The 16,428-nt window shown below is 33.6% G+C and overlaps 1 protein-coding gene across 9 annotated transcripts in view; it reads right to left on the reverse strand.

Moving 5' to 3' along the window:
* PCDH9 (protocadherin 9) overlaps positions 1-16,428 on the reverse strand; it is a 910,922-nt gene that overhangs the window by 556,550 nt on the left and 337,944 nt on the right. For 5 of the 9 annotated variants that reach the window (XM_027064979.2, XM_027064971.2, XM_027064974.2 and 2 more), the window contains exon 3: positions 14,163-14,264. The exons of 2 other annotated variants lie outside the window; for them this stretch is intronic. In XM_027064979.2, the coding sequence (XP_026920780.1) occupies positions 14,163-14,264 (102 nt within the window). The remainder of the gene's footprint in view (positions 1-14,162; positions 14,265-16,428) is intronic. 2 more of the 9 variants (XM_027064972.2, XM_027064975.2) reach the window with 1 other exon arrangement.

Raw genomic sequence — 16,428 nt, forward strand, 5'->3', positions numbered from 1 at the left:
TTTATCTATAGCATCTAGGGTCTCTGTTTTATATTTCTCGGCAGAGACCTGGTGCATATATCGGGTTTTATGAATTATCATGTCACTAATGAAAGATGTTAGATGGTCCATATATGGAAGAGTAAAAGACTCATTTCCTGTGGAGTTATAATCTCACTTTTTTCCTTTCTCTGGGGCATCATGATTCTACTGCTTTCAGTCTACACCCATGATGATATTTTCCCTAGCTGCATTTTTTTTTTTTTTTGCATACTGTGAAATCATTTGCATACAGTGAGAGTCACCCATTCAGGAATAAAGTTCTATGAGTTCTGATACACACACAATCATGGAACCTAAGACGCTCTTAATGCTCCCCTTAGCTTGCTTCAACTTGAGACAGGCTCCTTCCTTACGCTAAGCCCTTGACCTCCCTTGTCTTAGAACATTTCCTTTAAAACAAAAACAAAAACAAAACTTGTAAATTCTGTCTCTGTCCTCTCAAGACATAACTTGGTTTCTCAGCTCTTGCCAGTTTCATGACTCAGGAATGTCTTTCTCAAAGACCTAGTGGTTATCCCTTTGAAATGTAATGTAATTTTTCATCAAGAAAAATGGCCTCCACATCTCCTGGTCTCTGTGGGAAGGGAGGAGCCTAACTTTGCTAAGTGCTAGTCAGTAAGCACAGCCAGTCTAATCACATTGACCAGCTTCCTTCCTAACATGCGCCAATCTTTTCCCACGAGCTCACCCCAATGCTTAAAAGGTTTCCTGCATTTGTTTCAAAGAGGATGAATTCATCTCTCTCCAAACTGTAGTCTTGAATAAGGTCTCCTTTGCCTATTTAACTCCATCAAATGCAATTTTTTTGATATACATACAACTACAATCAAATTATAGAACATCTTCATCACTCCAAGAACTTCCTCTGAGCCCCTCAAGCCCCAGCTCTTGGCAACCACTGATCTAAGTTCTGTCTCTATAGTTTTACCTTTTCCAACATGTCATATAAATTAAATTATACAATATGTAACCTTTTCTGTTTTTTCTTTCACTTAGCATAATATTCATCCATGTTGTAGCATGTATCAGTGGTTTCTTCGCTTCACTGTTGCATAGTATTACATTGTATACTACCACAATTTGTCTATGTTTTCAATCCATAATTTGAATTTAAATTTGGTTTTATTTATCAATATTTGCCTTACTTAAGATACTAAGTATTGTGTTTTCTAGATACATTCTGAATTAAGATTAGATTCACCCAAAAGGTTCTTGCTTTCCCTTTTTGTGTTGAGTGGAAGTTTTCCATGGTTTCAAATGGAAAATATCTCATGTAATAACTATGCCAATAAGTGAATAAACAATCCAGCCGCCTCTTTAAAAAACAATATCAAATCTATAAAATTTCAGTAAAATGCATATCTACAAAATGCTTAAAATTAAATATCAATATAAAATTTGCTGACATTTTATACTATTCATTTGTTCTAAATAGGTACCATGTCCTAAATATCCATTCCAGTCAAAATTGAGATAATTCAGACAGAAAGTACACTTAAAAAAAAGTTTATTTATTTATTTTGAGAGAAGCGGGGAGGAGCAGAGAGGGGGAGACAGAGAATCCCAAGCAGGCTCCACACTTTCAATGCAAAGCCCAAAGATACGGGGCTCAAACTCATGAACCATGAGATCATGACCTGAGCCAAAATCAAGAGTCAGATGTTTAACCAAATGATTCACCCAGGCACCCCCAGAAAGTACATTTTAAAGCTGCTTGGCTTCCTGGCCAAAAACATGGGAATAACTATCTACCGATAGACCAGGAGTGTTGGAAAGTACAAGGCTACAAGAACCAATTTGAAAAGAAGTATAAACCTCTTCCCTAAAGGTATGTTTTTATTTTTGTAATTTTTTTATTACATTTATTTATTTTTGAGAGACACAGTGAGACAAGGTGAGAGGTGGGGAGGGGCAGAGAGAGAAGGAGACATAGAACCCAAAGCAGGCCCCAGGCTCTGAGCTGTCAGCACAGAGCCGGATGCGGGACTCGAACCCACAAACCATGAGATCATGACCTGAGTGAAGTTGGACGCCTAACCTACTGAACCACCCAGGCGCCCCTAAAAGTATGTTTTTAAAGAAAATTCCTGTTGTTAGATGCAGGCTAAACTCACATAGTTACCTATTTTAAATGTATGGAGTTCATTATTTCAGAATTCGTTATCAAACTTACATGTGTTACGGGATTTTGTTGGCTAGTTCGTTGGTTAGTTTGTTTAGTTACTTTTTCTACTTTAACTGACCCTGAATGGAATTATTTGGGAGATTCTGACTCCTGGGTTTCAAGGAACTTCCATCTTCTGTAGGTAGAGAACAGATTCTTAAAATGTTTGAGTGCAGTGGCAATCTCCTCACATTCATCCCTATTTTAAGATGCAAACATGTGGGTGACATAAAGAAAAATTAAAATATGTTAAGAAAGTATCAAGTAATGAGTGACTTTTCCCTCTATTTTCATAATACCCTATACATCTAACTGCCTAGTTTTCTAATATTAGTGGTCAATCTGAAACTACTTACATTTCATATATGTGAGCAGTACTTGACCAAATTAAATTTTAGCCATTCTTTTAATGTGTCCAAATTCAGAAACTGTCTGAATTGCATGCAAAATTCATAAACTTACATTACCTGACAAAGAAGCTGGAGTTGGCTGCCGCCCAAAATGTAGCTCTATTTTTGTCATTTTTCACCATGTAACAGTGTTTGTGCAATAATTACAACATATCATTGTGTTTGGGATTTATATTTTATAAAGTAGATAAAAACTAGAAAAAATAATTTCATATTGATCTTATTTCTGAAACATTCTTTGCAAAATTGGGAAAAAAAGAAGATACCATATTTGTGATAAGACATAGAAATCTTAAAAACCAAAACAAAACAAAACAAAAAACACACACAGTCGAATGGGTAACAATGTCCAAAACAGCGAGAATTTGGCCTCAATAAAAAAGACTTTGGGCTGCTGCTTTTTTGAATGAATACTTATTTGAAAAATATGTTAGACATATATCATTTAAAATTTTGTCTGAAAAAGCAAGGAAGAATCAGAAACTTAAAAAATACTTTTACTTCTTTGGTAACAAGTGTGTGGATAATACATGCATACATGCATACACCTTTGACACCATTTTTTTTTTGTTTCCTTTTTGTTTTATTTTCTGACCTGCATCTTAATAAATGGAGGTTTTACTTAAATTTCAAGGTTCTTCATTTTAACATCATTAAATAAATTTTAGCATATAGTATCATTCATGGCCTAGGCTATTTGTCAAAGTGAGTTATATGGAAAATAGTATTAATAGGTGTTCTTTCAATTTGAGTCAAATGAGTTTACCACGGAGTAGGTAAAACTAAATGTAAATAGATGCATTTACAATTAAATTACTTAAGTGCATTTGTATGCTAACCCTACTGTAAATCACCAAGAGAAGTCACTGAGGGGAGAACTTCTTAGACTCATTGAGCTTATACACCCTCTTTACAAGGCTGAGAGTTTACATCTGTAAACTCTGCCCTCGGATTGGGATTTAGAGGTCACTGCCGAAGTGAAGGAGAGTTGTATTACACTGTGAGTCAGGAGGCTGGTCTCAAACCCTGGATCTGCTGCCATCTTTGGTGGAAGCATTAGAGCAGTGGCCAAGAGCACAACCCACAGATCTAGATTTTCTGGATTTGAATCCTGCCACAGCCCCTTATCTGCTGTGTGACTATACAAGTCACGTGTCTCCTATACCTTCCTTTATTCAACTATAACCAGAGTCATAGAAGAGTTTACCCCACTGAGAAGTTAATATAATCAAGGTGATTTTGAAGAGTTATGGACCAATGGTAAGTGGTATGTAAGTCTGGGCTATTTTTTATCAGAGACTTTCAAATTTTTTAACTTGTCCCACACTGAGCAACTCATTTTACATAGAAACATGGTATAAGCACTCAAATATAAACAAATGTATACATGTGAAGTAAAGTAAAATAATATTTAACAATTGTATATAACATATACTTCATATGTATCTTCTGTTTATTTCCCTTATCCTCTTCTTTCCTCATTCTATTCTGTTCTAACCTATTTATTAAATCCTGTACAGTTTATTCTACTCTGTTCTTTTCTATTCCATTAAGAAAAAGCTGATGCTAAACCTCGGACTGAAAGACTTACTCATTTATCTACATAACCTATATACTGATCATTAATGAAACTCTGCCTCAGTCCTCCTGTCCACCTTTCACATTAAACCCATTAGATACTTCATAAAATTTGAAAATTTTCAAAAAGATCATATTCGGACCCCATTCCTGACCTGCTTAACATGGATCTCCTGGTGGTCTTGGTGCCAAAATTCTTTCTCATGCATAATATGCTGTAGATACTGAATAATCGAGGTTTCCAGTAATTCCAAAATTGAAGAAATAAATGGCATTTAAAGAGAAAGTATGTACTTAGTCTATTCTTTTTGAAGATTTCATCTGTATTTAACATATGCAACATATACACATAAATTCTAACATACTCCACTGTTTGTTTGAATCATCTAAAGGAGAAAAAGTAAATCTAGGTAACCACTCCTCAATAATTAGAGTGATTCTATGCCACTTCTATTTATAAATAAGCTTTAGCATTTTTAAACTCAAGATTATTTATTATAAAGCTAAAATAAAAGCTAACATCAAGACAAAGCTGGGTTTATGTAGTTTATATGATATGTATCATTGTCTATTTAACTGGCATACATAAGTGTGTCTCAAGCTTTTTAAATAGGTAAGACATTTTTATATCTATATCCAAAATTTTATGGACTATAGAACAGATAAAAAGACTAGCTATAATTCTATGTCCATACTTACCAAGATTTGGTGACACAACAAATGACATCTCATATGCCCTCATATATACACTATATATATTTATAGAGTATAATAATAATATCTATGTTATATAAATATATATAACTAGTGTAAACATCCAAAAACCCATTTCAAGTTTGAAGTATCTTATTATAAGAATTTCTATATCCTATATGCATACATACAATTAAAATTGTTTTATAAAATACTAAGTATCATCTATCATCTATCAAACATTATTCTTGGTAGATATTTGGAAATTAGAATGAGGATTTTATAATATGAAAGCTCTTGTGAAAAATATCTATTTAATTTGTCAATGTGCACTTCTAACAATAGATCTTTTGACTTTCCATTTGATTTCCAAATCCCTTCAATGGTAACTAGAAAGAAATCTCACAGTTCAGAATCATCACAGAGAAGAAAATTTCACTCATTATTATTTCAACATTTTAATTTTCTAAAAAAATGTTAACATTTCCTAGTTTTCTATCTTTTCTATTTCTATCCTCTTCTCACATGTATTTGTATTACCTTCACTCTTCCCAATGGGTCTTCAATGTCCTGAGATATTTAGTGTCCCAATAAATTATTTATGACCATGTACTCTATAGGACTTTAAATACAAAGCTTTCCGTCAGGCTTCTCTATTAGTATCCACAGATATATGCAGAACCTTCTGAAAACTCCACACATCTATGTTAATTCTATATGCAAATGCCCGGCCTGTATTAATCACAACATGCAACCTCAGTTGATTTAAAAAGTACTGTCAGGCAGGGATATTTTTCTCTCATTCTCACAGTTTGATATTATTTATTGTCATTTCATGTGTGGGTTCCATGCCGATGTAACAGATACTGATTTACACCTTTTTGTATTCTCCCTTTTGGTTGTTTTGTTATAATTTCAGGATCCTTCAGTGAAAGGTACTATGGTTGTCACTTGTTTGAAAGGCCCTTCTCTCTCTTTGTACACTCTATTCTCTCCACAAACAGCTGCATCACACTTGTCATTCTGAATGGCAAAGATGTCTTTGGCTGATAAGCCTATGTGCCTGTGGCACACAAAGTGGCTTCAAACGACTAATTAGCAGGAGCTGGGCCACAGCAAGGTTTGGTGCTGTCCATCAAGCATGCAACCATGGCTGACACCATCAGCAAATCTGTCAAATGTGGTTCTTCTTGTGAATAAACCCAAGGCCACTTGCTCTGTGGTGAAGAAGAAATTGGCAGAACATGTATAATAAAAAGTAAAAGAGGGTGATGGACATCCTTTACACAGGGTTAAGTAATGGAAAAAAAAAAAACTTAAGTTAGAGGAAAATTTGATCACTGATTTATAGCTGTTGCTGGAATACAGGGAATCAAACTGAAATCCTCTCCATGAATTTCCAATGGAACAATCCCCAATGGATCAAGTATATTTATTTAGCTTCTGGAAAACATTAATGTGCACTTTCTTAATAGTAGGGAGCTATTGGGGTGCCTGGGTGGCTCAGTGGGTTAAGCATCTTACTGGGTGGCTCAGTGGGTTAAGCATGATCTCGCAGTTCATGGGTTCAAGCCCGCATTAGGCTCTGTACTGACGGCTCAGAGCCTCGAGCCTGCTTTGAATTCTGTGTCTCCCACTCCCTTCCCTCTGCTACTCGCACTCTGTCTCTCTCAAAAATAAATAAACATTCGAAAAAATTTTAATAAAAAATAAATAAAATCAAAATAAATAAATAAATAATAGGGGGTTATCAATTATTACATATAAAATCAGATTTGCACATCCACATACAGATGCAACCTTAAGTAATATCTATTACATATATTCATATACAGTATGTACAATTATTATATATAAAATTCACTTAAAAATCCAAATCTGTAGGAATGCATCTATTAATATTCATATCTGATTTCACAATTGTTCAAAAGTTTTTAAAACAACAATATTGAACACGCATTGAGAAACATTATATAGTCACTGTTCTTAATAATCAAAAGTACATATAGAGGGGCACATGGGTGACTCAGTCGGTTAAGCATCTGACTCTTGATTGTGGCTCAGGTTCTTGATCTCATGGTTCTTGAGTTCAAGCACTACATCAGATTCTCTGCTGTGGACTCTCTCTCTACCTCTCTCTCTGCCCCTACCCAGCTCATGCTCACTTGCTCTCTCTGTCTCCAAATAAACTTAATTTTTTAAAAGTATATGTGGATATTGCACTACGAGTTTGATAGCTGTTGCCATTCTCTATTATGAGCCAGGATGATGTCTTGATAATAGAGCCGAAAGACATCTGAATTGAGAAGAGAAATAACCCAATGGAAATTTCCTCAAACCTGTGATGCCTCTTCCCAACACCTAGGCTTCACACAGGCAATCTTTCTGAGAAACATTCTCATTTGTCCACAACCACAGAAATCACACCACTCTTGATCATTTACCTGGTAGACTCGTTCAAGCCTTACAGTAACATTATTATGTTTTCCTCTCCTAGGTTAAATTTGCTCCTGCCATGTGTTCTTGATTCTTGAACATATCTTACTGTACCACTGCTTGCACTTTATGGCAACTTGCTGAATATAAAAATGTGTCCCCTGTAATACCTGAGACAAAAAGAAGTACGTGTGCCTGCCTGCTCAGCATGATGTACTTAGCATATCATGTAACAGAATCTTTGGTATATTTGTTGGATGAATATTTGTGGCAGGCAGGCAGACAGGGATTATTAATGTAGGATTTACAGACTGGCTTCAGTACAATTATGGAAAAGGTCAACAAGGGGAAGATGGGGAATTTGCTTCCACTCCACAGAACAGTCTCAACATCATGTTTATGGGTGAGAACAAAGGAAAGAATGTCTAGCACCCAATCTCTGTTTAACTGGCTTAGGGGATGTATTTATGGCTCCATTTAAAAAATCAAATCAAACCACATTCAGAAGGCAGAGATAAGTAGGAGAGATTTGGTGAAATATGTATATTTTTATATTACTCCATACTGCTAATACTCCTATGATTTTCAAACATAAGTTTATACTGTGAAATCACAATATTAATGTGTTTGTAGAAAACATCATACATAGGCATTAGACATGAATGTATGTAGTGTCTGTGTACTATTGTACTATAAATTCTTTGACTTCTTAGTAATTTGTTTCAAATTTATCTATACTGACTTGGTAGCAAATAAGTGGTAATTAACAAAAATTCAAAGATGTAGGGAAAATTTATCTCTATATAATATAAATCACACATGACAAATACATAATAAGGAGACTTTTCAATCAGTCATTAAGTATGGTTTAAAATGGTAGTCAGCAACTGTCCCTGGATTTGTTAGAAACTGTCTACAAGGCTAATCTTACATAAAATGGCATGTAAGTAAGATCTTTGACTTTTCCCAGTTGGGCATGTGAGAACTTAACCCTAACAAGCTGCAAACCATGATATGTATTTTTTGTTATTTTGCTAAAGTGCAGATTTGGGTCCTTAATGATAAAAGAATGAAAAGAGGAATAAATCCTTATCTAGTGAGTGAGCTGGTCTGTCGTGTAGCATCCTTTCTCTACTGACTGTAATATATGCAAAGTTTCACCATAAGTGACTGAAGTGTAACACAGCTTTTATCATTTTGGCGGGTAATCTTAGATGTTACTGAGAATTTAAATATTTTGATATACTGAGAATTATTCCCAAAATATATATGTATATCAATGTATATAATAAGAGTGTGTGTGTGTGTATGTGTGTGTGTATATCTTAAATATTTTTACCTTTGGGATTTTAGAAAAGGTAAATGAAAAAAAATGAAAACAAACTGGGTTGTGAATTAATTTGGTATTATTAGATAAAGTTACTCCCAAATATTATAACATGTAATTATTGCTAAATGATTTGACTATTAATTACTTTAACTTAAAAGCTGATATCAACTGTAATCTCTATTCTAAGGACAGAACACATTTATTCTTTGAAAATTAAATGTGCTTGGGTCACACAACTATATAAAACACCAAAAACAGGAAAATGTAAGTATGTAGTATAATATTTCATATACTAGATTCTGTTTATTTAGATCCAGACTGTTAGTTAATTAAGTCAAAGTTACTCTGTAATAAATACAGAAAAGAGGAAAGACAAGAGAAGAGAAAAAAGAAAAGACCAAGATCAAGTGAGACAAAAGTAAAAGCCTTTTGGCTTTATATCTTTCCCTTTTTATTTGAACGTAACAGATAACGTTATCATTTTGCTATTACTCCATTTGGTATTATTAATTTAAATTAGAGTGTTCTATGCTATGGTTACAAACATGGAGAACCACTCTTCTCCTAGCTCTCAGTGTGCCTTTGTTTCGGTGAACCCAAGCTCAAGGTGTACCTGTAACTCCATCTTTAATGGTGGGAAAAGTATACTTACCTGGAAGACTTATTGTCCTAAATGAGGTTATGAATGTGAAATGCAACACACAAAATAATAGTAATAATCTAATACATTTTAATTCTATTCTCTTCCCACATGCTCCTTTCACTCTCCATTTGACATATTTTTATTCTGTTAAATATTTCCATCAAATGACACCATTGGAATGTTTGTGAAGCCAATGATAATTTAACTTCTATGTATCTCTGACCAGCAAACCCTGTGTCACAAATTTATGTAAAAGGTTAAAAACATTTTCCTTATCAAAACTGTTTCCCCAGTTTTGGTCTGGAGATTTATAGTAGTGGTCCATCCAGGGATATCTTGATCAACCATCTGTACCCATGAATTTCACACTTGTGATAACTGCCACATTTCCAAAGTCTGGCGGCTAAAATTCATACTTATTTTAAAAGTCTTCCACCAATCTCCCTAACTCTTAGAGCTAAGATTTTCATCTGACATTGATTTTCGGATTTCATTGCTACAAGGGAAAAGTCTTATCTCAAAAATTCATACACTGAACACTAGACCATTTTGTAAAAATACTTTAGCTCAAGCATCAAAAACAGTGACAGGGAACAGCTACTCATACTGAGATGCAGTCTTGTGTGAATTCCAATAACTATGAGGCATTTTCCTACAGATTGCAGAATACAGACACTGAAAGCTCTATCCACTTGCATCCTATGCTATTTCATGGGTAAAGGGAACTGAACATAATAGAAGGGAAATGACAATAAAATTTATGGATCAAAGAGGCTTAGTAAAGGTAATATGCATTTATGGCATGAAAACAATGTGCACTTATTCATTTCTATGCTTGTATTTTAACTATGAAGGCTTTGTGTATCCAGTGACAGAGCTCTGTCAGGAAAACTTAAATATGACAATTTGTTTAAATTCCAGACCTTATTTAAAATCTAGTTTAAGAGAAATTTTCAAATATGAACTATTTTCTCTAACATTTGCATAGAAATTTTTTACGTAGCTTAGAAGTAGTCATTAGATCACTCGAGGATCAGAAACCCTGGATCTAATCCTAGTGCTATCACTAGCTAGCTCTGTGACCTAGGGCAAGCTCCTCCATCTTTCTTGTCTTCAACTTATGCCTCAGTAATATGAATATATAATCTCCATGGTCTCTGATGACTAAATAGCCTGCGAATTTGTTTTGACTTCAATACTATCTTAGGGTAATTAACCTTGTAGTTCCTGTGGTTATATTCCAGCTCCATCAGTTACTACCTGTGTGAATGCAAGCAACTTACCTAACTTCCGTGTGCCTCAGTTTCCCTATCTGTAAAATGGGAATAATGGGGTTGCTGTCAGAATTAAAATGAGCTACATTTTAATGATTCTAATATGTAAGCTTTCTTATACTTTAACATAACTTAAAGTGAGATACATATTAAGGAAATCATATATAAGCACTTACCAGAGTTTAATCAATAGCAATTCTTCTCAATGGTAAATGAAATTATAGCATGGGTTATGCTAAGCTGTTATACATTAACATCTTAACATCATAGATTAGACAAAATTTGGTGATGTATATGAACAGTCTGGAATAATGTCTGCTAAAAGATTACCCATTAGCTGATACTAGCATTCCTCTATGAGTGAGCAGTAATTGTTATATCTAAGTTAAGCATGATGGGCAAAGTCCGATAATTTAAGAATGATTAAAACTTTGCTGGTCATACAGCCTTGGTTTTGTGTTGTATCTAAAGTTGTAATACAAACTTAATAGCTTCATTCAGATTAATCAATATTAGTTGACAAAAATATGACTTTCTACTTGAACAGTATGGCTTTATTCAATTAAATATTTTTATGATAAAAAGACCTAACATGTTTTTTTTTACTTTAGTAAAGTGATTAAAGTGGGAAAGTATAAATTGTGAGAAAATAAAAAATTAGTAATATATTTACCAGGCTTACCACATTATTCGATGTAAAGGAAAAATAATAACAGCATAGCACAGGAACCAACTTTGTAGGTTATGATCACTTTCCATTATTAATTTTCAAAAATGATTAATATTAGATCAAGAACTTTTAAGGAACTGGTTACTGAAACTATCCCCTTTGTTATTGTTCTATAGACATTAAACATTATACAGAAACCCTGTGTTGCAGAATGCTTTTTTTTTAAGTTTACTTATTTTGACAGAGAAAGACAAAAAGAGACAGATAGAGAGAAAACACAAGTGGAGGAGGGGCAGAGAAAGGGAGGGAGAGAATCCCAAGCAGGCTCTGTGCTGTAAGTATGGAGCCTGATGCAGGGCTCAATCTCATGAACATTGAGATCATGACCTGAGTTGAACACTTAACCAACTGAGCCACCCAGGTGTCCCTTACAGAATGCTTTATAACACTGCAAAACAGGCATTACTTCTGTCTCCAAGTTTTATTTTCAAAGAAACCTCAGCAGAGATTTTCTAGATGTGTTAAAAAAAAAAGTATACTCAGTAAATTAGGTATATGATGAAAAGCCATTTAACAAATAAGAAAATGAAAAACCATTTAAAGGACAAAATGTAAATGATGGCCAAATATACTCATAAAGAGCTTGAAACAGACCCCAGCACGGAGTATCAGTGCCACAAAAATATCAGCTGTCAATATCATTATCTTTATTTAGTATCATAGACCACTAGAAAGAGAGAGGACCTTAGAGATGACCTAATCTGAAACCATTCAGACTACAATGGGCCTGGAATATGATGGTTAAATGAGAATTTGGGGATTTTTAAAAAATAATTTGTTTACTTTCTTTTGTTTATAAGTATAACACAGATTTACTTTCACTGTTCTTTGATAATTGGAATCATAATATAAGTCAACATGATAACTTGGAGTATCATTTTTTCTTTCTTACCTATCTTCTCTAGACAAATAAACTCTGTACAAACTGTGCTCTTGTGCATTGGGCCTTATAAAATATCCAGGGAAGAATAAAAATACCATTCACAGAAAACTATTTTAATTTTGGCTTATTTAAATTCTCTACAAAAAATAAGGAAATCTTCAGGATTTCAGTGGCTTTCAGAATGTTGTGCATGGGCTTTGTAAATATTTACATGAGTTTTTATTTATGAATAAAACTTATTTATTTATGCCATAAAATAACTGTTCTTGTGTTATTATTGGATGCAATAAGGGTGATTCATGGGAGAAATTTCCATGTTCTACACACTTGAAATATACACACTAATGATGATAAATCAAGAGGTTAAATTATCATTCTTCTCTCAACTGCCAAGTGATTGAGATTTTGGAGAAAGAGGAAATAAAAGCAAAATAGGAAGAAGAATATATGCTATAGGTAAGAAGGATGCTTCTGAATAATTAGATCCACACAAAGAAAAATAAAATATGTGAAGGAAGTATTAGGAGATAAAACTGTCCAAAATATCACTTTAACATTTTTCCATCTCAATTAATGGTTTGTTAGAAAGAAGTTGCTTACTCAGTAAAATTTCTATTAATCAAAATAATTTCTCTGACCTACATTACTACTGGGAGTTTTGAGAATGACAGATGCCTTTACTTGGCAAAAACTAGTATGAAAAACCTGTACTGGGGCACCTGGGTAGCTTGGTCATTTAAGTGTCTGACTCTTGATTTCAGCCCAGGTCATGATCTCACAGTCATGAGATTGAGCCCTGCATCAGGCTCCACACTAAGCACGGAGCCTGCTTGGGATTCTCTCTCTCCCTCCCTCCCTCTCTCTCTCCTCTTTCTCTCTCTGCCCCTCCCCCACCCTCTCTCTCACTCACAATAAATAAATAAATACCTTTTAAAAAGCAACTCTGTACTACTACTACTAATAAAAATGTTTTCAATAACTTTAAGGAAATTGGGGAAAAAACTAGCTTCAATGAGAAAATAGAATACATGCTATTAACCACATATACATATACATACTATCTATCTATTCATCATCTCTCTGCAATCCATATGTTATGACTGCAGAAATACATGAAACAAATATGTGTGTGTTAATATTAGAGTTAACTATTGAAACACAATTCCTTAAAAACATTGATCTTAAAAAATTGATCTATTATATAATGTGAACATACTCAACACTACTAACTGTAACTCTAAAATGATTAAAATGGTAAATATTATGTGTTTTATACCACAATTTTAATAAATTAAAATAAATATAATAGATTTTTGCAACCAGTCCTGTTAGAATGATTGGTACTAGAATAGCCCTCACGACATAAAAAAAGAAAAGATAAAAGAAAAAACAACAAAATGTGGATCTTCTACATTTTACAGTGGATGGACTCGTTAAGCAAAAAGGAAGGTAATTTTTATTTTCAATTCAAAAAATGAGGAAGTAAAGAATCAAGCTGAGAAAAGGTAGGAGAAAGAGAAAAGATTAATAAAAATTCCAGTTACCCTGTTCATATTAAGCAACATGGTCTTCTCTATCTTCCCTAACTGTAGGATATGAAGCAAATAAATCTTTCAACAAATACATGTTCACATCTTTTAGTTCAACTAATAAAAATGAATCAATTAAGAATCTTTAACTCCAAAAGAAAGTTGCTCATTACTTTCTCCAAAAATAGGTAATAATCAACACTTTGCATTCAATGGCAAGAATATTGAATTTAATAGCTACACTATTACCAAAGAGGAAAGATATTATTGTTTGCTTTTTATTCTAAAATTCTTTATTTAAGTTGTTTAAAAAAGTACTAGCATAAAAATATGAACATAAAAGAGGATGGCAAAGAAAATGTTTATAATAGTTAACTCAGACTATATACAATCACTAGGAAAATGCAAATTGCTCACTACTAACATGGTCTCTATAGAGATATGGCATACCTCGTAATGGCTTTCTTCATTCTCCTGAATGTGGAAACCCGCAGAGCTGGGACATTTCTGAGGAGTGACAGGAATATTGTCACTTTTGCTGTGTGAGTTACACTGAAAGAGATTACCAAATAATTGTGACAAACTACTCCACATTCAGGGTGTCTATTGAGAGACATGGCTGTTTGCTAAGAGTCTAATCAAAGGAGTACCATTTGAACTAGCAAGCATCTATACTCATAGGTACATGCATTAATATGCAGCCTTTACCAAAAAAAGAAAAAAAAATCCCCAGGATAGACAAATCGTCAAAATTTTTAAGCGAAGCTAAAGAAATCTCAAATGTAGTTATTTTATTTTTACCCTTTCTTTTTTTAAGCAATATGTTCTTATGATTTGGGTAACTAAATCTTACATGGTGCTACTCTTTGTGTGACATATTATTCAAGTGCTTGATATATACAATACACATGGTAACAGAGTTATTATTATTTTTCCCACTTACGGATGAGGAAGATTAGGCGTACAAAATGCACTTCTCAAGGTTGGGCTGTTACCCAGCTTTCTAGGACCAAGCCCTGTACCTTCTCTACTACATGCATGGCCTTTATAAATGATACATTTGAAACAGACAAAATTGAAAAACTAAAAGTTTAAAGGTCCTAAAATATTACATCACTTTTCTTCTGTACCAAATATCAAGATTCTTTGAAACAAGTTAACGAAAATAATTCACTTGGAAAAGGATGTGAATTGCGGAAAGTAAAATATTGAATTATGGCTTGGGCTTTCTCCATGAAAATATTAAAATGGTTGTTTTCCACATTCCTTACATAATTTTTATATGAAAATAAGATATTATTCACTTCCTGTTATCCTTGCTTCCTTCTTTCCTAAATCTCTTATTGGATTCAAGGCAAGGAATATTTATAAGTATTGCTGTTTGGCCACTTATTAAACATAACATTGAGATTTCTAAGGTTTCTACATTAATAAAAGATACCGTAATGCCTCCAAAAAAGGTTCACCATTGGTATATAACCTTTCCTCTCCTATATGACTACAACATATGCACAGATTTGTATGACATAAGTAGGGAAGATACTATTTTTTCACACTAGTATGCCACATTTCAATTAACTAATGAAATTTTACTTTTCCCATGCCAAAGAATAATCTATTAGAAAATGACTTTCAAATACATTTTAAAAGCAAGTTAATTTTAGAATTTAGTATAAGTTCAGTATGTTTTTACCTCAAGACCACCATTTTATATATTTAAATATATTTTTAAACACATTACATTCCTTAAGACTTTTTATTTTGAAATAGTTTTAAACACGGAAAAGGTGGGGAATAAACACCAAAAAAGACTTCCAGGATTCCCTTCATTACAATTTCAAATATATCAGTTAATTACCTCATTGTTGGTTGGTTTAAGGGAAATAGCAATATGACAGACTAGGAAGACATGACTCTCAAACCCAAACCCAAACTTTTTCGCATGAAAAACACTATTGTGTTCCTGTCTTCTGTATAAACAGTATCATTTCAACCCTGTTCAAAACTTACCTCCTCTAGGAACTTTTCATGAGTAAGTAAACAGGTAGCAATAGCCATTTTAAACTCTGCTTTTAACCTAAGTAACTTTAAGGTGTAGTCTGTAAAATGCTGCCCTGCCAGTGTTAATTGCTGGCCTGTGCCTAAGTTTGTCTGAACAACTTCCCTATTAATTATGAAGTACTGACTGTCTCTCGTATCTCTCCACAGTGGCTCCCTTAGCTTTCTAAAGAAAAAAGCTTAGACCTTAAAACAGTTATTTTCATTTGTGATGTTCCTAAACATTTTAATCATTCAATTCCTGTCCCTAGTCCTTCTAACTTTTCATGCTGTTTAATCTTTTTTAAAACGTCTCATGTTTGTGCTATGCAGTTTTTCTCCCTAGAATCATTGCAATTCCTGTGGCCTGGCAGTGGCCCTCACCCTTGCTATATATGGGAATGACCTGGGAAGTTTTAAAAAATACCAAAAACTGAGTCCTACCTCACACCAGATAAATTAGAGCTCAGTTAAAAACATTTTTTAAATACTTAGGTAATTCTAATGTGCACCCAGAGTTTAGAATCCCTGGGTTAACATTTCTTTGTCTGGTGCTCATGACAATACAGTAAATTTTGGCCTCGCTCCTCTTTTGATCCAATCTCTTGCTCTTTAGTATTTGTTTTCCCTTTTCCTGATATAATCAGTCATATAATTAGGGTTTTTTTTTTCCCCACAG

The sequence above is a fragment of the Acinonyx jubatus genome, chromosome A1, assembly GCF_027475565.1.
Source record: "Acinonyx jubatus isolate Ajub_Pintada_27869175 chromosome A1, VMU_Ajub_asm_v1.0, whole genome shotgun sequence".
Classification (NCBI taxonomy): Eukaryota; Metazoa; Chordata; class Mammalia; order Carnivora; family Felidae; genus Acinonyx; species Acinonyx jubatus.